The sequence below is a fragment of the Aotus nancymaae genome, unplaced genomic scaffold (assembly GCF_030222135.1).
Source record: "Aotus nancymaae isolate 86718 unplaced genomic scaffold, 86718_ANA_hifiasm-v0.15.2.pri h1tg000014l, whole genome shotgun sequence".
In the NCBI taxonomy this organism is placed as follows: Eukaryota; Metazoa; Chordata; class Mammalia; order Primates; family Aotidae; genus Aotus; species Aotus nancymaae.
The window spans coordinates 73,186,471-73,208,705 of NW_026988425.1; the positions used below are offsets into that span (position 1 = coordinate 73,186,471).

The 22,235-nt window shown below is 37.9% G+C and overlaps 1 protein-coding gene across 1 annotated transcript in view; it reads left to right on the plus strand.

Moving 5' to 3' along the window:
- The window catches only part of MSH3 (mutS homolog 3), a 228,702-nt gene extending 210,515 nt beyond the window's left edge, over positions 1 to 18,187 (plus strand). The window contains exons 22-24 of the mRNA XM_064376090.1: positions 6,608 to 6,737; positions 14,510 to 14,678; positions 17,104 to 18,187. Coding sequence (XP_064232160.1) covers positions 6,608 to 6,737; positions 14,510 to 14,678; positions 17,104 to 17,215 — 411 coding nt within the window. The 3' untranslated portion in view covers positions 17,216 to 18,187. The remainder of the gene's footprint in view (positions 1 to 6,607; positions 6,738 to 14,509; positions 14,679 to 17,103) is intronic.
- The last annotated feature ends 4,048 nt before the right edge of the window (positions 18,188 to 22,235 follow it).

Sequence of the window (22,235 nt, forward strand, 5' to 3'; positions counted from 1 at the left end):
TTACGTTAACTGGTGTTCAAATGTTGAATGAGTATTGCACACTTAGGATGAGTCCTACTTGGTTATGGTCTGTTTTTCTTTTTATACATTGTTGGATTCATTTTGCTAATTTTTTTTTAGGATTTTTGCGTCTATGCTCATGAGCGATATTGGCTTGTAGTTTTCTTATAATGTCTTTGTCTGGTTTTTGTCTTCAGGTAATTAATAGAATGAGTTAGAACGTATTTACTCCTCTCCTATCCTCTGAACAAAACTGTAGAGAATTGGTAAAATGTCTTCCTTAAATGTTTGTTAGAATTCACCAGTGAAGCCATCTGGGCCTATGCTGTTTGTTTTTGAAAGGCCATTGACTCAGTTTCTTCAATAGATAGAGCTATTCAGATTTTCTGTTTTTTCTTGTGTGTAATTTGGCTGATTGTGTCTTTTAAGGAATTGTTTTTCAGGAAATTTTCACCAAAGTTACCAAATTTGTGGACATAGAGTTGGTCATAGTATTCCCTTATTATCCTTTTGATTGTCCATAGCATCCATAGTGTTGTCCTTTTCATTTCTGATATTAACCATTTGTGTCTTTTCTCTTTTTTCTTAGTTACCTTGGCTAGAAGCTTATCAGTTTTCAAAGAACTGGCATTAGGTTCTATTTATTATTTTCCCCATTGCTTTCTTATTTTAATTTCATTGATTTCTGCTCTAATTTTTATTCTCTTTTCTTTAGCTTATTTTTGCTCTTCTCTTTCTTGTGTCCTAAAATGGAAGCTTAGATTGTTGATTTTAAATTTTTCTTTTCTAATGTGTTCAGTGCTATAATTATTTTTTTCTTTTTCTTTCTTTTCTTTTCTTTCCTTCCTCCCCTCCCCTTTTTTGAGACAGAGTCTTGGTCTGTTGCCTAGGCTGGACTACAGTGGCATGAACATGGCCTACTGCAGCCTCGACCCCCTGGGCTCAAGTGATCCTCCTGCCTCAGACTCCCACGTAGCTGAGACTACGGGCACATACCACAACACCCAGCTAATTTTATTTTTATTTTTTGCAGAGGCGAGTGTCTCACTATGTTGCCCAAGCTGGTCTGATATTCCTAGGCTCAAGTGATCCTCTCGCCTTGGCCTCCCAGAGTGGTGGGAGCCACCACTCCTGGCCTATAAGTGTTCTTCTATGCATTGTTTTTGCTGCATTCCACAGATTTTGATAAGGTGTGCTTCCTGTTTTTATTTAGTTCCAAATATTTTAAATTTCTCATTATTTCTTTTTTGACCCATATGTTTTTTAAGAATGTGTTATTTAGTCTCCATGTATTTGGGGATTTTCCAGTTACCTTTTTGTTATTGATTTCTAGTTTAATTCCATTGTGGTCTGAGATCAAATATTGTATGATTTTTATTATATTAAATTTGTCAACATGTGTTTCATGGCCCAGAATGTGGTCTTTCTTGGCAAATGTTCCATGTTAGCTTGCAATGAATGTGTATTCAGCTGTTGGATGAAGTATCTATAGATATAAATTATGTCTAGTTGATTGATAGTGTTGTTGAGTTCAACTGTGTTCTTACTGATTTTCTGCCTGCTGAATCTGTCTGTTTCAGATGGAAGAATTTTGATGTCTCTAACTATAGTAGTATATTCATCTGTTTCTCTTCGCAGTTCTATCAGCTTTTGCCTCATGTAGTTTGACATTCTCTTGTTAGATGCATACATGTTAAGGATATTATGTCTTCTTGGAGAATTCATCCCTTTATCATTATATAATATCCTTCTTTATCCCTGACAAATTTACTTGCTCTGAAGTCTGCTCTGTCTCAAATTATTGTAGCTACTCCAGCTTTCTTTAGAAATTAATATAGCTGCTTCAGCTTTCTTTAATGTTAACATGATATATCGCCCTCATATATATGTGCATGTGTGCATATATATATGTAATCTTCCCACCTCAAGTGATCTTCCCACCTCAGCCTCCCAAGTAGCAGGGAGTACAGGTGCATGGCACTGTGCCCAGCTGTTTTCTCCCCTTTCTTAGCATATGTGTTATATTTATTGTTTTACTTTTTCTAGTGGTTGCCCTAGATTTTGCAAATATACTTTTACAATTAATCCAAGTCCACTTTCAAATAACACTATTACTGCTTTATGAGTAATGCACGTATTTTTAATACAAAATAACCCTGATTACATTCTTCCATCCTTTGTACCATCACTGTCATTCATTGCACTTATACATAAGTGTACATAAGCATATGTATACATAGACATATATAATATAATCACATATACTATTGCTATTATTATTTTGAACAAAATGTTATGTTAGATCCATTAAAAATAAGAAAAATAAGTTTTTTTGCTTTCACCGATTCTTTCTTCAATGCTGCACTTTTCTTTATGTAGATACAAGTTTCTGACCCCTATCATTTTCCTTCCTTCTAAAGAACTTTTCTTAAACATTTCAGGATAGATCTGCTGGCTACAAATCCTCAATTTTTGTTTGTCTGAGAATGTCTGTTACTTCTTCACTTTTGAAGGATTATTTTGCAAGGTACAGAATTCTAGGTTGGTGAGGTTTGTTTTTTTTTTTTTTTATGTCACTTTTTTCTTGCTTGTGTGGTTCCTGAGAAGTCAGATATAATTTTATCTTTGAGCTTGTGTGGATAAGGTGTTTCTTCCCTCTGGCTTCAGTATTTTTTTTTTCTTTATCTTTGGTTTTCTGTAGTTTGGATATGATTTGTCTAGGTGTGGTTTTGGGGACATTTATCCTGTTTGGTGTTCCCTGAGCTTCCTAGACCTGTGGTTTTGTGTCTGACATTAATTTGGGGAAATTCTCATTCATTATTCTTTTAAATATTTCTTCTGTTTCTTTCTCTATTTTCTTTCTGGTGTTCTCATTAGCTGTATGTTACATCTTTTGTAGTTGCCCGAAACTTTCTGGATATTCTGTTTTTTTCTAGTCTTTTTCTCTTTGCATTTCCATTTTGGAGATTTCTACTAAGATGTCCTCAAGCTCAGAGATTCTTTCCTCAGCTGTGTCCAGTCTACCAGTAAGCTCATCAAACACGTTCTTCATTTCTATCACAGTGTTTTTGATCTCTGGTGTTTCCTTTTGAATTTTTTCTTAGAATATGCATGTCTGTGCTTACATTGCCCATCTGTTCTTGCATGCTGTCTGTGTTATCCATAGAGCCCTTAGCACACTCATCAGTTGCTTCCAATTCCCAGTCTGGTAATTCCAACATCCCTGCCATAGCTATGTCTGGTTCTGATGCTTGCTCTGTCTCTTCACATTTGTGGGTTTTTACTTTTAGTATGTCTCGTCACTTTATCTTGACAGCTGGCCATGATGTTTTGGACAAAAGGCACTGCTGTAAATTAGCTTTTAGTAATGTGGTGGTAAGGGCTAGGGGAGGAGTCCTATGATTAAGTCTCAGTCTTACCTCCCTCCCACCCCTCAGGTGGGATAGGAAGGCTAGAGTGGGCTGGAGTTGGGTGTTTCCCCTCTCCTATGTGATAGGCTAGAGGAGACTGGAGTTAAGTCTTTCCCTTCCCACAGGTAGGTTAGGCTCTGATAAAACCCCAGCAGGTTAGGCTCTGCTTAAGTAGTTTCTTCTGAGGCTAGGCCTTGTTAAGAACAGTGTGCCCTGGTGCATTTCAAAATAGTTCTTTCTTTCTTCCCCTTGCCTGAAGCATAAGCGGAATTTACTCCAATATTTATTGTGAGAACCAAGTGGAACTCCTGGGAGTAAAACTCACAAAAGTGTGCCCCTTTCCCCCATGACTCAGTTCCCCTGGACTTTTTGACTCTCAGACTTGTTGACACTGAGCCTCCAGCAATTGATCAGTTCCACTTCCAGTTCTCCTACCCTGATACTGATTTCCTCAGAGGCTTTTGCCTGCAATTTAGCTCAGGAAAATTGTGATTCTTGGTATCTGCTTGTCTGTCTCTAATTTGGGGGGCGGAGGTTTGCCTGTGACTTCATTTCTCTTCCAGATCTAAGAAGAGGTGTTGATTTTTCAGTTTGTTCTGCTTTTTCCTTGTGATGGAGAGGCAACCTCCAGCTTCTTATATGGTAGACTGGCAACCAGAAACCTCCCTGACCTTTTTATGGATGAAAATCCTTATTTTCATGGTTCTTTCTGATCTTTGGATAGGGAAGAGAGATTAGAGAGGGAGGAGTAAGGGAGGTCATGTGTTGCTGCTGCAGGTCTAGAACAGCCTTGAGGAGCACAGTGTTGGATCCCAGACCCTTAGGTCTTCCAGCTAAAAATGCTTGTCAGCTTGATAAGGAGGACCAGGGAGATAAGTGGTCCTAAGATCCCTCAGGGCAGATTTTAAGCACAGCTTCTTAAAGAAATCCTGCCTTAATAGGTTTCTTTGTCATTGTTATCAGAAGAAGGCAGACTTTTAATAAGGTGAATGGCCTTTGAATCAAAACTGGAGTTATTTGATCTAATTACCTCCTTCTGCCAATATTTAGGCTAAGATTGGTATTAACTTTCCTTTAGTTAGTGGTTTCTAGAATACATAAAATATGCTTTAAAATAATGCTTATTAAAGAATCCATGGGACTAGGTGCAGTGACTCACGCCTATAATCTCAGCACTTTGGGAGGCCGAAGCAGAAGGACCACTTGAGCCCAGGTTCAAGACCAGCCTAGGCAATATAGTCAGACCCCTCTCTACAAAAATAAAAATAAAAATAATTCTACTTGACCTAAAGTGGCATAGTGGCACACACCTGTAGTCCTAACTACTTGGGAAATTGAGGTGGGAGGATCCCTTGAGTCCAGGAGTTTGAAGTTACAGTAAGCTATGATTGTGCATTGCAGTCTAGCGTGAATAACAGAGTGAGACCCTGTCTCTAAAGAAAAAAAATTTGTTAATAAAGAATTCATACCAACACTAACAAAAATGAATTTTAAAATGGTGGAGGTGAGTGGGGAGAAGTGAAAGCTCTGCTTTACGGAATGCCAATGAATAAATGTAAGAAGAATATTTTAATCAACATTAAATAATCACTATAATAATAACTGGTTCAGATAGTAATGATCAATAGATTATGAAACCTTTGATGAAAGATTATTGAAGAAAATGATATTCATATATCTTAAAGTATCATGCCACAGGTTATTTATTAATTACAAAGGGAAGAGGTGTAGTGAAGAAATCTGGTGGGCACCCACTTCAACCAAATAATCAAATTCAGCATCCCCAGTTATGGGTGAAATTGACATCATGTGCCTCCTGATGTGATGCACTGGGAATGATCCATCACCTACGTATACATAGAATATTCCTGGTGTTGACAAAAAGAGTCAAACTCTGTAAAATATTTGAAGAGATTTATTCTGAGCCAAATATGAGTGACCATAGCCCAAGACACAGCCCTCAGGAGGTCCTGAGAATATGTGCCCAAAGTGATCAGGGTACAGCTTGGTTTTATATATTTTAGAGAGGCATGAGACATCAATCAAATACATTTAAGAAATACATTGGTTTGGTTCAGAAAGGCAGAACAACTCAAAGTGGAGCGGGAGGGGAGGACGGGTTTCCAGGCTATCGGTAAACGTAAACATTTTCTGGTTGACAATTGGCTGAGTTTGTCTGAAGATCTAGGATTAATGGGAAGGAATGTTCAGGTTAAGATAAAGGATTGTGGGGACCAAGTGTTATTGTGCAGATGAGAATCTCTCAGATAGCAGACTTCAGAGAGAGCAGGTTGTAAAATGTTTCTTATCTGACCTAAAAGGGTGCCTGGCTCTTAGTTGATTATCTTGTGGATCTGGTAAGGAAGGAAAACAAAAGGGGAAGGGGTTCTCTATAGAAAGTGGATTTTTCCCACAAGAGACTTCACAGGGCAATTTCAAGGCATGGCAAGGAAATATATTTTGGGCTTAAATATTTTCTCCTTGTCTCATAATGTTATGCCAGAGTCATATTGAAAAGCAAGTCACAATATACACGGTCCAATAACATCCATCTGATGAGAATCCATGGTTTGCAGGACATGACTCCTCAAACCCCTTAGGTAGGAATTTGGGCAAGATGAAAAATTAGAGCTTAGTCCTTACTGGCAGTGATGTCTGGAAGAAATAGCAAAGTCCAAATTGAAAGACATTATGCAAAACAGCGTAAGTGCCCCCTCCATCCACACTATATTCCTGTACAAAAGGATACTTTATATTTCAAAAATGTCCATGTCATGAAAGACAAAAAAGGAAAGAAAAAAAAGAAACATTGTTGTGATAATTAGGGAAATTTAGGAACTATGTATATAATAGTAATATATTTATTGAGTGTAACAATTGTATTCTAGTTAAATAGGAGGATGTTTTGTTCTTAGAAGAAAGAATCTTAAATATTTAGAGATGAAGTATAATATCTGCAACTAATTCTTAGATGGTTCAGGAAAAAAAGTCTCTGTGGAGTTGGGGGAAGAAGAAGGGGAATATGGCAAAATATTAACAATTGATTATCTGGATAAAGAGTATATAATAGTTGGTCATTGTACTTTACTTGTGACTTTTAGGAAGGCTTAAAATTTTTCAAAAGAAAGTTGAAGACAGATTTTAATTAAAATAAAATTTCAAAATGAAATAACATTTATTCTGTCTTATTGCTTTAGGTGAAATCCTTAACCCTATTTGTCACCCATTATCCGCCAGTTTGTGAACTAGAAAAAAATTACTCACACCAGGTGGGGAATTACCACATGGGCTTCTTGGTCAGTGAGGATGAAAGCAGACTGCCTCCAGGTATGAAATACTCCTGCAGTTGGTACAAATATTGGTTTTCATGTTTGATAACTCAAAGTTTGTTGGGACATGAACTTACTGCTTATTAATAATGAAAGCTGTGAACGTGAGCTATAAATAACATGTGTCAAGATTCATTTTCGCTAAGCTTTAGGTCAAGTAGAATTTACATTTGTCCTTGCCATCTCTGAGTCCTTCTCTGGTCTTCTTTGTCTCATTTGTCGTGGCAACTCTTTTCTCTTTTTTTACAGGAATAGGATATGGATGGATGGGGCACTTAGGTTTTCCCCTTACTGCCTTATACTCTTACATGATTCATCTCAGTAAGGATGACAGTCAATTGCAGAGTATAATTAGTCATCTTTTTAAAATGCTCAATATTTTCCCCAAAATATCATAACTTACTAAGGGCTATATACTGTACTGGACATGGGTTTTTATTTTAATATTACAAGGAAACTGAATCTCAGACAGGTAAAGCAGTTTGACCATCTCAGCCACTTCGATGGGGGCTAAAACGAGCCTAGAATTCACTTCTGCTTCTGGATTCTCTTCTGTTCTCCTCTGCCAGAGCTGCTATGGGGAAAAACCTACAATATTTTTCCTAGTCTTTCCAGTTACTAGTGTCACCGAAATGGGACATTTTATGAAAAAGATCACCGTTATCCAATAGCAATAAATTTAAGATAAGTAATATAGTAGACTTCAGCATTTTTTTTTCTCTTCAGTTGTAATTGTTTTAAGCTACCAGCCTGTAGGCCTGTGGTGGTTTATGCAGTTGGTATGCTACAATGGAAAATCCATCATGCAAGATACTCCAGAGTCCAAATTTTATTTTGGAAAAGTAATGAGGATGGACCTGAAAAAGAAATCAGGCAGCTGGCCCAAATAAAACAAAGCACTGGGCCTAAGATAAATGTAATGTTAGGCAGTTCCTGCCTTTCACCACCATGCAGTCTTGGAAAACATATCATAAATTCTCTCATGGAAGTAGTTTTGTATCTATTAATCTGCATCCAGAGTGACAAGAGGAGACTTGAGCTAAAACCCTTGGGACAAAGAGAATAGAGTTCACCAACAGGGAAGAGGAGGAGTCAGTGCTGCTAATAAGCATTTGATGTGAACTGAAAACTAACCCAGAGCATAGTACCTTTCCCTTAAGTGTTCTGGGCATTTTATTTTATTTATTTTATTTTATTTTTTGAGACGGGGCCTCACTGTCATCCAGGCTGGAAAGCAGTGGCCCGATCACAGCTCACTACAGCCTCAACCTCCCAGGCCCAGGTGATCCTCCCACGTCAGCCTCCCCAGTAGCTGGGACTACAGGCATACACTACCACACCTGGCTGATTTTTGTATTTTCTGTAGAGGCAGGCTCTTACTGTGTTGCCCAGGCTGGTCTCAAATTCTTGAACTCAAGCGATCCTCCTGCCTTGGCCTCCCAAAGTGCTGGGATTACAGGATGCTGTAATATCTTGCCTAGCTGATTTTAATTTTTATCAATGAACATAATGTTTAAAATTCAGTGGTACTAAAAGGCTCCTCTGCTGACAAGCTTCCATCCTTTCAGTTCATGTCCTTCCCCATTCTAGACCCAAGGCAACTACTTTCAACACTTTTCTCCATTTCTGTTGTATTTCTGAGTAATATGCATATTTTCTTGTCTCTCGATTCATCAAATTGACACATTATTGATGAACCTCTCATTGTGTTAGTTGAGAATCTTCAGTTTTCCCTTCCTCTGTCCTTCTGGTATAGTCATTTCACATGTATTGTATGTCATTCGTATTTGTTGCTTTTATTATTATTGCCATGTTAAGTATTGCTTACTGATGAGCCAAGTATGGAGACAAGTGCATTTTTTTGTTTTACAACATTTTCTATTTTCTCAAAAATAAGAATTGACTGTCCTTATTTTTTCATTCTGTTTTGTTTTGTTTCTGAGTCTTAACTGAATCTTCCTGTACCCTCCAATAGCTTTGTAAAATGCCTCTCTAGATGTTTTTCCATACATCTGAAGCTACTGGTTCCCATTTGTCCCACTGGGGTCCTTCCCCCTGGAGCCCTTTGTCCTCCTGCTCATCTGAACTGGCTGCTGTCTGGGTCTGCTGCACAGCTGTCATCCTGCCTGTCTTGCCGATATCCTAGGAGTTCCCTTACCCCCCTTCTGAGCATGTGATTGCAAGGAACAAAACACTCAATCTCACACTGGCTCAGACAACAAGGATGCAGTATATATAATCCCATGTTCCATGAACTCCAGAGGAAGAGTGGGCTTCAGCTCCTCCTTTTTACAATTCCCAGGCTCTGTCTTCCTGCCTGACAAGCTTTATCATCAGGCTAGTGACAGTGGCTGCAGTTCTTCCTGGCATCATGTCCAGGATGTCCAAAGGGAGAAAAGAGACCAACATTTCCTGATAACTCTTTCTTAGAACAAGGGAACTTTTTCTCAGATGCCTTCCAGTATCTCATGATTGCCTCATCCCATTTTCAGAATTGAGTGACAGGCTCCTTCTTAAAACACTCCTTAGCAGAGGATGGCAGGGGTGATTTTGATGGGCCTAGATGAATCAGGATCAACTTCTGGAGCTGGCATTGAATACCCAGTCCCCTAAGTTAACTGATTAGCGAGTTAATTCCTTTTAAAATTAGGGTTTTCTTAGGGGTGGAATAAATGTCGAATAGGCTACTACTAATATCAACTAAAGGAGGTAAAGGTTTTGAGATTTTTCATGAATGAAAATGTCTCACATGCTTGTTGGCCACATGTATGTCTTCTTTAGAAAAGTATCTGTTGATGTTCTTTGCCTACTTTTTAATGGGTTTGGTTTTTTCTTAAAATGTATATAAGTTCCTTATAGATGCTGAGTATTAGACCTTTGTCAGATCCATGGTTTGCAAACATTTTCTCCCATTCTGTAGGTTACCTTTTTACCATGTTCGTAGTTTCTTTTGCTGTGCAAAAGCTCTTTAGTTTATGTCCCATGTATCAGGTGTTCCTTTTTTTACCATTGCTTTTGGCCTCTTAGTCATAAAATCTTTTCCCATTCCTATGTCTAGAATGGTAAAAGCTCAACAGGACTGATCATTAGAGAAAATAAAATAAAAACCACAATGAGATACCGTCTCACACCAGTCAGAATGACTATTACTAAAAAGCCAAAAAATAACAGGTGCAGGTGAGGTGGTGGAGAAAAAGGAATGCTTATACACTATTGGTGGGAGTGTAAATTAGTTCAACCATTATGGAAAACAGTGTGATGATTCCTCAAAGACCTAACAACAGAATTACCATTCAACCCAGCAATCCTATTACTGGGTATATACCCAAAGAAATATAAATCATTGTGTCATAAAGACACATGCACACGTATATTCGTTTCAGCACTATTCACAGTAGCAGGACATAGAATCAACCTAAATTACCATCAGTGGTAGATTAGTTAAAGAAAATGTGGTACAAATACAACATGGAATACTATCCAGCCTTAAAAAAAGAATAAGATCATGTCCTTTGCAGGAATATGGTTGGAACTGGAGGCCATTTTCCTTAGCAAACTAATGCAGGAACAGAAAACAAAGTATCACATGTTTTCACTTATAAGTAGGAGCTAAATATTGAGAATACATGGACACAGAGAGGGAAACCACACACACTGGGGCCTACTAGAGGGTGCAGAGTAGTAGGAGGGAGGGGATCAGGAAAAATAACTAATGGGTGCTAGGCTTAATACCTGGGTGATTAATTAGTACAGCAAACCCCCATGATACAAGTTTACCTATATAACAAACCTGCACATGTACCCCTGAACTTAAAAGTTAAAAAAAAAAAAAGAAATCTCTAGAGCTTCCATGTTCGAATTTATAGTTCAGCCAGGATTAGAACTTTGGATTGAAAACCATTTTCAGCCAGAATTTTGAAGCAGTGCTCCACTGCCTGCTGCCTTCCAGTATTATTCCTGGCTATATCTGTGTTTCATCCATTACCTCTCCCTCAACTTCTCCTCTTCTGTGTAAGTTAGAGGCCATTGCATTGGTCATCAGTAAAATGCCCTGCAGGTCTTTTGGATGGCATCTAAGATACTCTGTCTAATTCCCATGATATGATAGGTAAAATAATGGACAAACAGAGAAGAAACCTGTGTATTAGTCTATTCCAATCTGTATGATCTTGGACAAGTCACCTAATTTCACTCACCCCTAAATTTTTATGAATCTGCTCTAAAAGCAACTTAAGAAGTTATTTGTCAGCACACATCTCTTTAAGAACTGCTTAGAGAAGTTTGGCTTAAATATACATCTTGCTATGTTTCCCTGTAATTGGCAGAAACATGAATTATTACTTCCACTGACTCTAAGCAGTGCCAGTTAAACATTTTAATAATGTCCATTTAAGAAATGGCCATAGCTTATAAGTAGTTACATCCTCATCAAGAACTTTTACTGTGAGCCTGTAAAGAAACAGAATTTTACTCATGAAACAAGTTTTATTCTCTCCCATGTGACGTTCTCTGCCTCCATATTTCCATCCTACCAGCCCCCCCAACCCCTCCCCCACAGAGAGGGTAAAGGATACATAATTACAAAAAGAGATCTCCCAGGTGATTATGGAAGAGTGGTTTCCTTCTTTACCTTGAACCTGTGAGAACTACCATAATTACTACTAAAGTAGAGACCAGCATATAATGACACACTCAGCAACTCTTTGTATGTTAAGGTATTCAGAGAAGTGTAATATTTTATGTAAGTTAGCTATATTTTGTAGCTATGTTATACATTATATATATATATATATATATATATATATATATATATAAACATTGTTACAACTGTCTATACTATTTACATAAAAACAAAGTATTTAAAAGTCATTACAAATTTTTAAGTAGGGGGATTTTGTGGCAGTTATTAGGTTCCCTGGATTGGATGGATAGATGAACAGACAGATGAATGGATCTTGTTTAAAAAGGTCAGCGTGGGGTCTAGATTATACCATAGAGCTGGAGACAAGGAGATCAGTTAGGACTAACACAGTTGAAGTGATAAACTATTTTTCTGTCTTAAAGATAAGAAACGGCTTTTTTGATTGCTTATTGCTTTTCACTTAACTCTTACTCTTGTGAACTTTGAAGAATAACAAAAAATTATCCAGGTTTGTAGGTACTGGCTTCTAGCTGTGTCTTCCTTAATCTGTTCCCACCCACTTCTTCATGTGTGGTCCCCAACTTTCATTTGGGGGCAAAAGGTACTCTCATACCTTGTAATGGAAGTTTGGGTCTGTGTTCCTGAGTGAGTTGACATTCTGTCCACCTCCCACTTCAGCACCCACCCTTGGAAAGCTCTCATCTGTATGTTGCTGAATTTTTAGACGAGGGCCAGGGAAAATCCATTGTCCTTTTTCACTGTTGTGTTCAGTCTTTGGCTTTTTAAATTTTCACTGATAAAAGAAGAAAAGATATACATCTATCAAATGAAATAATGATTGAGGAAAAGCTCTTAATAAATTCAAAAGTACACTGGGATTATAGGAATCTTTGTAACTATGGTTCACCTTGGACATTTTTGCAGCACAGTACAATTATGTTGAATTTCATAATAAAAGTTATATAATATCCTGAGCTGCTTTAGCTTAAACTGCAAAGCAGTGGTTTATTGTAATTATTGTACTTCATTACATCCTAATTCTTTTAAAGTTTTAAGTTCATGTCTATGTATATATATGAGAGACTGGGTTCTCTAGGAAGCAGATTCTGAGATTTGCATTCAAAAGGTTCGTTGAGAGTGCTGGGCTATGTTATAGTCAAAAGGTTTCAGCCAGCCCTGCAGAGAGCTCTGAGGCTAGGATAGTCCTTCAGAGTTACCTCAACTTGGGGTGAGAGGGATAGACCTCTATACTCTTTATTAGTTATCTTTATTGGTTTGGGGTAATTTGCAAACAGTGTGCAGCAGATTACCCCCTAAAACATAGCAGTTTAGAAGAACAAACATTTATCACCTCATAATTTCTGTAAGTCAGGAGCCCAGGAGCAACTTAACTGAACATCTCTCAGGCTGAACACTGTCGTCCTGTGAGAGACCGTCTAGCTTGGTTCCTCACAGGGCTACAGTCAGTCACCAATCAGGGCAGCAGCCATGTCAAGGCTTCCCAGCCCACTCACATGGCTCTTGGCAAGCCTCCCAATATCTGCTTCCAAGCCCACTCGAGTGGCTGTTGGCAGGCCTAAGGCCCTTGCTGACTGTTGGTGGGAGACATCAGTTTCTTTCCATGTGAGCATCTCTATAGACAGCCCACAACTTGGCAGCTGGCTTCCCTCAGAACAGGCAGACAACAAAGTGAGAGTGCCCAAGTCAGAAACCAGTCTTTCTGTGACTTAATCTCTGAAGTGACATCTTATCACTTTTACCATATTCTAGTCATTAGAAGTGAGTCACTGGGTAGGAATGACACAGAGGGAATGACACAAGCACATGAACACCAGCCAGCAGAGGTCCTTGGTGGCCATCTTAGATGCTACCTGCGACAACCAGTCACTGGTTGCAGGCTGCCCCAAAGTGGGATGTGGTCTTGGGTAAAGCCCCTCCCTTCAGCTGCAGCAATTTCCAAAGAAGGCAGACAGTGGAGGGTTGCAGGCTAACAGTCTTTCTGACAGCTGAGGGAATAAACCCTTTAGTCGAAAGTGGAATCTGGGTGGTACTGAACAGAATCCACTATGTATAACTCTTAGTTAACCCGAATATTTAATAAACGAGAACATCTCAATCCTGTTATTTAAATTGTCCAACATGTAATATTTTCTTATCTGTTTTTAAAGGAGAAATTATAGGCCTGCTACAATGGTTCATACCTGTAATCCTAGCACTTTGGGAGGCTGAGGTGGGTGGACCGCTTGTGCCCAGAAGTTCGAGACCAACCTGGGCAACATGGCAAAACCCTATCTCTACCAAAAAAAAAAAAAAAATTAGCTAGGCCTAGTGGTATGCACCTGTAGTCCCAGCTACTCGGGAGGCTGAGATGGGACAATCACCTTGAACCAGAAAGGTTGAGACTGCTAGTAAGCCAAGATTGTGCCACTGCACTCCAGCCTGGGAGACAGAGTGAGACCCTGTCTCAGAAACATAAAAAGGAGAAATTATATTGTATCAACCATGTACTAAGATCATTCTCATCCCAGTGCAGTGGCTCATGCTTGTAATCCCAACACTTTGAGAGACCGAGGAGGGAAGATTTGTTTAAAGCCAGGAGTTCGAAACCAGCCTGAGCAACAAAGCAAGACCTGATCTCTACAAAAAATATTTAAAAAAATAGCTGAGTGTGGTGGCATAAGCCTGTAGTCCTAGCTACTTAGGAGGCTAGGCAGGATTGCTTGAGCCCGGGAGTTTGAGGTTACAGTGAGGTATGATTGTGCCACTGCACTCCAGCCTGGACAATAGAGTGAGACCCTATCTCTGAAAAGGTAAATAAATAAAATCATTATCTTTTTAATATAGGCATTCAGTTCAAATTTGCAATGAATCATTGTTAAAAACTATTTTAAGTGAGCTAAAAGATAGATCCTACATGCACACAGCAGTTTCAAAACAGTATTTACCCTTTTCTAGACATGTCAGATTGATAAATGGAGCTAACAGGCAAGTAGGAACAGTGAATTTATTTTTCAGATTGTATATTTTAATAAAGTTATGAGAATTTACGTGTCCTTTTTAATCCTCTAATTTATTTCAGCTTTGAGGCACCAGTTTGATCTCTTTTTCTGTTTTTCTTTATTTCACAGGTGAAGAACAAGTCCCTGATTTTGTCACTTTCCTTTATCAAATAACTAGAGGAATTGCAGAAAGGAGTTATGGATTAAATGTGGCTAAACTGGCAGATGTTCCTGGAGAAATTTTGAAGAAAGCAGCTCACAAGTCAAAAGAGCTGGAAGGATTAATAAATACGAAAAGGTCAGAGTGATTGTGCTGCATTTTTTCATTTGTAACAAAACCTAAGTTATCCAAGAAAGAGGAGTGTCCTGAAAATGAACATCAGATCTACTTTTAAGCAGCTCGTCAAATATTCTGAACCATTTAATTATGATGAAGTGAAAACGGCTCTTGCAAAGCTCAGGTGAATTCAGTCCATCTTTATTAGGTCATTATTAAGTTGCTAAATTGATTTTTCAGTCATTTTTCTAAAGAATTTAGTTAACTTCTTAATATGTGCCAACACATTAGTTGCTTTAAACATTCAGTTATGCCAAAGGTTATTGAAGATATTTAGAACCTACAGAGGATTTCATTTATTCATAGATTTTATTCATATGTGCAATGATTACATCCAGAAATTCTATCAGAACATTAATGAAAATAATAGTATTTTGTAACAGGCAATCATAGTCAATATCCACATGTCACTTATTTTGTAGATTGTGACAAATTTTTCATTCTAAACTGGCTTCTGTCACTTTAATTGCTTATGGGAATACTTTCCACCTTTTACCCTTGCTATCCAGCCAATATGTAGTCAGTATATAAACTAATCTTAATGTAAACCTGAGATATACTTTGGAAGAAAGATATTCCTAGGAAAATATCATATTAATAAATAGTAAATTACAGCCTTTTGTTTCCCAAATATAAAATTATAAAACAACATAAGCTCCCCATCTACCTACTGCCCCCCACCACCACCATACTTGGGGAGCCTGATATGCTGGGGACAGGACATTAGTACCCTGGTTGATAATTATATGACCATGATGAACAGATTGTTGATTGAATAAAAGATCTTGGCTGGCTACTGGTGGTCCCTGTGTTATACTCCAAGAATATTCTTTGGTTCTGGGAATTATTACATAATAATGCCTATCAAACTAGCTAAAGAAACAGTTGCTAACTTGTTTACCAAAGTACAGTAGTACAATTAACTTCTCTTTCCCTCCCTCCTCCCTCCTGTGCTTCCGCCTTACACTCTTCCACTTTGGTATACTATAGTTGACCAAGTCCAGAGTACTGGACTCTACAAATGGCACACAGCCTACTCTAGTGACACTCTTTTCTGGCTCATTTCCAAATCACAATGCCAAAACAGAAGCAAAGTGGCATGATCAGTTTCAGCCTATAACTGTTACAAGGCAGATTAATATAAAATTTTTCCTGAGGGAAAGTTATCTATGAGAATTTAAAAATAAACTTAACCCTCTTCCTCTGCAAAGTCCAGAGACAAATTTAAATTCTCTTTAGTTGTCATCTTATTATTGTTCTTTTTCATTGAAAAAAAGCCAGAATAAAACTTTACTACAAAGGATATATATACGAGATAGCAACAAAATACGTCAATTTCTATATTTGCTATGGAAATATATGCAAGATAGTAATAAAATATGGCAATTTCCATATTTTCATATATTCTTGTTTCTGCTATAGAGCCTATAAAGCAAGAGCAAAAAATTTCACAGATTACTCATAAATATTTTAACTCTTCCAACTAGTAAGTGACATTTTGAAATTCATGAAGTTATTTTGACAAGTTAAGAGAATTATTAGAAGTCGTTGCTTGGGAATGGAATCTGATAATTTTATCAAGATACTGTATTTGTTATTTTACCTTTTTCCTAAAAGTGCTTATCATATAAATTCCTTTGGCCAGATCAAAGAAATCAAACAATCTTGGGCCTTAGTGTGGATTTGTTATAATAGTTACTATATATTGAATGGTTACTGTGTGTAGAAATCATTCTGAGTAGTCATTTGCAGCAGCCTACACACCGTGCCAGTTACTGTGCTCATTGCTTTACATACATTAACTCATTTCATCCTTACGGCAGCCTTATCCCCATGGTATATTTGGGGAAAGTGAGGCCAGCAAGGACAGGACACTAACCCAGGGTCACCTAGCTAGTTGATGGTGGAGCAGTAATTGGAATTCAGATACTCTAGCTGCAGACCCTAAATACTCAACTGGATTGCTATTCTGCAGGAAAAAAAAGTAAGTCTATGGTATGCTGATATTTTACTCTGTAATTAGCTTTATTGTCTTCGGTTGGTGTTACTTTTCATACTGGGAACACGTCTCAGGAGTTTTTTGTCTTCAGGTGCAAATAAGCACACACCACCAGCCTCTAGCAGAGTTTGAAGGGGAAGGAGGTCAGGTTCTCCCCTCTGGGTTGGTGGGGGTAGAGATTTTAGGAGAAGGCACAGAGGCAGTAGTGGCAATTGATAACCTGGGTCCCTTGATTATAGTAGCAGCTCTGAAGAGTGACAACCCAGCTTCCTAACTATAGAGCCTGCCTGGTATTCAAGTGTTATAGACTTTTCATATCTTCCAATTAGACGTATTGTCCCCCAGCAATTTCATTTATTAAATAAGTAGTATTTTCTTTTTCCCCAGGAAGAGACTAAAGTATTTTGCAAAGTTATGGACAATGCATAATGCACAAGACCTGCAGAAGTGGACAGAGGAGTTGGAAATGGAAGAAACACAGATTTCTCTTCCTCATTAAAATGAAGACTACATTTGTGAACAAAAAATGGAGAATTAAAAATACCAACTGTGCAAAATAACTCTCCAGTAACAGCCTATCTTTGTGTGACATGTGAGCATAAAATTATGACCATGGTATATTCCTATTGGAAACAGAGGTTTTTCTCAAGACAGTCTTTTTCAGGTTCCTGTCTTCTTAACTTTTCTAAGTATAAACACTCTTGAATAGACTTCCACTTTTAATTAGAAAATTTCATGGACAGAAAGTCCAGTAAAGCCTTAAGTGGTAGAATATAATTCACAAGCTTTTGGAGGGTGATATAAAAATTTACTTCATGCTTTTATTTGTTTCAGTTCAGATAATTGGCAACTGGGTGAATCTGGCAGGAATCTATCTTTCCATTTGAACTAAAATAGTTATATTATGCAACCAGTTTATCCACCAAGAACATAAGACTTTTTGACAAGAAGTAAAAAGAATTGGCTGGGCATGGTGGCTCATGCCTGTAATCCCAGCAGTTTGGGAGGCCAAGGCAGGCAGATCACCTGAGGTAAGGAGTTCAAGACCATCCTGGCCAACATGGCAAAACCCCATTTCTGCTAAGAATACAAAGTACTAAAAATACTACTGAAAATACAAAAGAAAATTAGCTGGGCTTAGTGGCACGTTCCTGTAGTGCCAGCTACTTGGGAGGCTGGGGCAGGAGAATTGCTTGAACCTAGGAGGGAGAGGTTGCAGTGAGCCAGGATCACGACACTGCACTCCAGCCTGGGCAACAGAGCAAGACTCCATCTCAAAAAAAAAAAAAGAAAGAAAGAAAAGAAAAGAAATAGAATTATCAAGCTTTTAAAAACTAGAGCACAGAAGGAATAAGGTCATGAAATTTAAAAGGTTAGATATTGTTACAGATTAAGCAGTTTAAAGATTGTTGGATGAAATTATTTGTTATTCATTCGAGTAATAAATATTTAATGAATACTTGCTATAGATTATGGTTTGTCCCATTGAATTTTGATGTTTTCAAGTATTTGGAAATTGTCATTTTTTTTAGGTGTTAATTATGAAACTAAGGTTGCTGCTTTGACTAGTGCAATACATAAGCGTGAACTTGTTCATTTGGGACCTTTCTATTCATCAACATATCAGATGTATGATCTTCCCAGTAATGAGCCTTATAACTTAATTGATTCATAACAGTGCTCCCTTCCTGCAAATTTAGGGTAACACGTGCTCAACTGTTTCCCTGGGTTTTTTACAGCACTTACAATCTGGCTTCCCATATCCATGTGTTCTTTTTGTTTCTAAATATATGATCTTGCACAAAAGCTCTCCATCCTATTTTCCTCTCTTTTATTATTTCTGCTCAGTTAAATGTCTTCCCCACATATGACGGACATATTTCTAATTCCTTCTTCTGGATTATTACCTTCAGTGATCCCAGCAATGACCCCAGACAGAGGAGTCAATACAGTATCCCCAAGTTGTTGCTTCGCTTTTGAGTCAGTCAGTCTTCAGCTATCTGACTCCCAACCTTCTTGGAATTAGAGTATGATGTAGTTTGATTGATTCTACCACCCCTCCAGAAATACTAACATATAGTCAAGTTCTCAAAACTGTTAAAATAGAGTTAGTTGGAATGTACTCTTTAAATTTAAAAAAAACAAAATTATTTAATACTGTATATAACTAAATATTTTATATTTTTTCTAACAAGATTTCAAAGATAGTGCTATAACCTCACTGGCAGGCCAGGGAGAAAAGGAGATGACTCCAGGAATGTCATGCCCATGCCAGAGGGAGCTGCAGGGACCAGCAAACACTGGTCATGTCCAGGTGGACATCTGGAGCCACCTCTCCCTGTTGCTTGGTCCAGGCCAGTATCAACACCAAGCTGGGGAGGAGACCAGCACTGCTGAACTGCATTTCTAAGTGAGGCTCATTCCCAGCCTGGTTACTGAGATATTGAAGGAAACGTTGAGGCCAAATCCCTGTCATAAAGACTGCACAAATGCCATGGGGAGGTAGGCAGAAAGTTGCAATCAGTTGAGTTTGTATTTCAGGTAACCAACAAAGGGCTGCAATTCCAAGGTTAGATATAACCATACCAGTGAGAATGGGGCTGCTGGTGCATGGTGAGGGCCCTCCAGATTCCCTCTGGTACTGCACAGGCATGAACCTGCAAGCTAAATGTCTTCCATACTTCAGATGAAGGCTGGGAGAGACAGGGCTGACTGGTGGCCAAATGTCAAGGAAAGTAACTTTTTAATGTGATATCTTCCTTTAAGTGACTTTGTCTGTTTTTACCCATCAAATTACAAATTAAGAGCTAGTGATTCTGCAGTAACAAATACCAATTCCTCAAAAGCCTTCTAAAGTTAGTCCAGCTTGTTTTTTTGTTTGTGACACAGTCTTCCTGTGTTGCCCAGGCTGGAGTGCAGTGGCGCAGTTTCGACTCACTGCAACCTCCACCTCCCAAGTTCAAGTGATTCTCCTGCCTCAGCCTCATGAGTAGCTGGGATTATAGGTGCCCACCACCATGCCTGGATAAGTTTTGTATTTTTAGTAGAGACAGGGTTTCACCATCTTGGCCAGGCTGGAGTCCTACCAGTTTAGTAATTCCAACCTTAGGGGAAAAAAAGCCAAGCACATTTTAACAAGTTTCAACTTTGACCTTTCTGTTGCTTCATCTCTCCTCAGTGCTGTCTATCCTATGTAGTTTTAAAAATATTCTTATATAATATAATTAGTATAACAATATTTGAAAATCCATGGGACTATAATTTATAATTTAAAAAGAGAAAAAAAGGAAGGAAAAATGAATTTTTAAAATTAAATTTTATAAGCTAAAAATAAATATAAAGGCTGGGCACAGTGGCTCATGCCTGTAATGCTAGCACTTTGGGAGGCTGAGGCGGGCAGATTGCCTAAGCTCAGGAATTTGAGACCAGCCTGGGCAACACAGGGAAACCCTGTCTCTACTAAGAGATACAAAATTAGCCAGGCATGGTGGCATGCACCTGTAGTCCCTTGGGAGGCTGAGGCAGGAGAATTGCTTAAACCCTGGAGATGGAGGTTGCAGTGAGCCAAGATCAACACCACTGCACTCTAACCTGGGTGACAGAGGAAGATCCACCTCCAAAAAAAAAATTTTAAGGAAAAGAAATGTAAAAACCTAAGCATTTGAATTACTCAGTTTATCTCAATGTTTCTCGGTGCTGAATATGAAAATCAAATGATTCCCAATTGAATCATAGTCTTTTGGACTGAGATCCAAGCTTAGTATCCTTTTTTCAGTTTTATTGACATAATTTACATACTGTACAATTTACTCATTTAGAGTGAATGATTCAGTGGGTTTTTGTATATTCACAAGGATGTACAACTGTCATTATAATCAATTTTAGAACATTCTTATCCTAAAAAAGAAAACCTGTACCCATTAGCTGTCAGTCTCCATTCCTCCCCAAGATCCTCAGCCCTGGACAATCCCTAATCTACATTCTGTCTCTATAGATTTGTCTATTTTGGACATTTCATGTGAACGGAACCATAGAATATATGGTCTTTTGTGTGGTTCCTTTCACTTAGATGCGAGAGTCATCTGTGTATCAGAACTTCATTCTCTTTAACTGGTAAGAAGTATTGCATTTTATGTATGCATTACATTTTAATTTATCCATTCATTCGTTGATGCACATTTGGATTGTTTCTATTTCTAGCTATTATGAATAATTCTATGAACATTTGTGTACAGGTTTTTGTGTGACAAGGCATAATATTTTTTAAAAAGCTCACCTAGTAATTCTGATGTGCAGTCACATTTGTGAACCATTAGCCTCAAAGATGACAAATGACTAAACAATATTTTTAATTGGGTTGACAGTCATTTGGTCCATTTGTCCTCTGTTTCATCTGTCACTTAGGGCAGAGCATGGCGTACTGTAGGCCCTAATTAATATTTGTTAAAGTGGAAAAGAAAAACCAAGCTCCTTCAGCTTAGAAACTCAATGAAAAGATGTTTCTTTTCATAATGAAGGCTCCATTTCACTAGGGATTCAAGATCCATACAGAAGTGTGCTACATCTTTAGAAAAAAATAAAAACTTTTTCAGACAATTTGTCCAAGTTTGTGCCTGTTGTCATCGTGGTGATGGTAATGGGGCTTGTGAAACACTGCCCACTGCATGAATTACAGAGTAAAAACTAGATTTAATCCAAAATATTCTACAAATTAATGTTAACCTTTACTGAGTTCTGAGATCAATATTAATCACTGCTGCACTGTGTAATTATAAAAGGGCTATTTGATGTTTCACACCAAGGATATAGGTGGAGAGAGAAAAGAACTTGTATTAATAACCATCTATGGTTTCTAACTTTGTAGTTAAGGCCAATTCCTCTGTGGAACATTGTAGTTATTATATATCATGATCATTCAGTTTATTAATATCCAGGGAAGTACCACAGTTTGAGAGCCATTCATTCTGGTTTACTTGGGAAGTCTATTCTATACCTGTTTTGATGGCATATTTATTAAAAGCCTCTTGAATTCAAAAGTGTCCTGTTTTGAATAAAAACTTATACAGTTACCCCAATTATAGGTGCTAGTTTATGAGCACAGTTATTGACTTGCTACATTTTGAATGTCATCTAAAAAAATTAATTTTTTTCTTACCCACTGGATGAACCAGTTTTCCCCCAAAGACCTGCCAATCGTTTTTGCCTGTTCTTGATAAGTGTTTTGTATTGTGGCATTTAGAAGCTACAGCTCTGCTAATTGGTGTCTCAGAGCTTTGCTACCTAATCTGTTGTTGAGACTAAATCCCTGAAGATAACATGTCATCTCTCCATGAAATCATGGTGAGGAATGTGCACCTACATGACTTTGTGAGACACACAGCAAGACTATCTTCTTGCAGAAATAATTATTCCTCAGGAGGAATCGCCTCTAGTTCTTTTGTCCTTTACTCAGATCCTCTCTTCATTGCCATTGGCTATCTTTTTTTATTTTTTGACAAAACAGTATTTTATTTTCACAT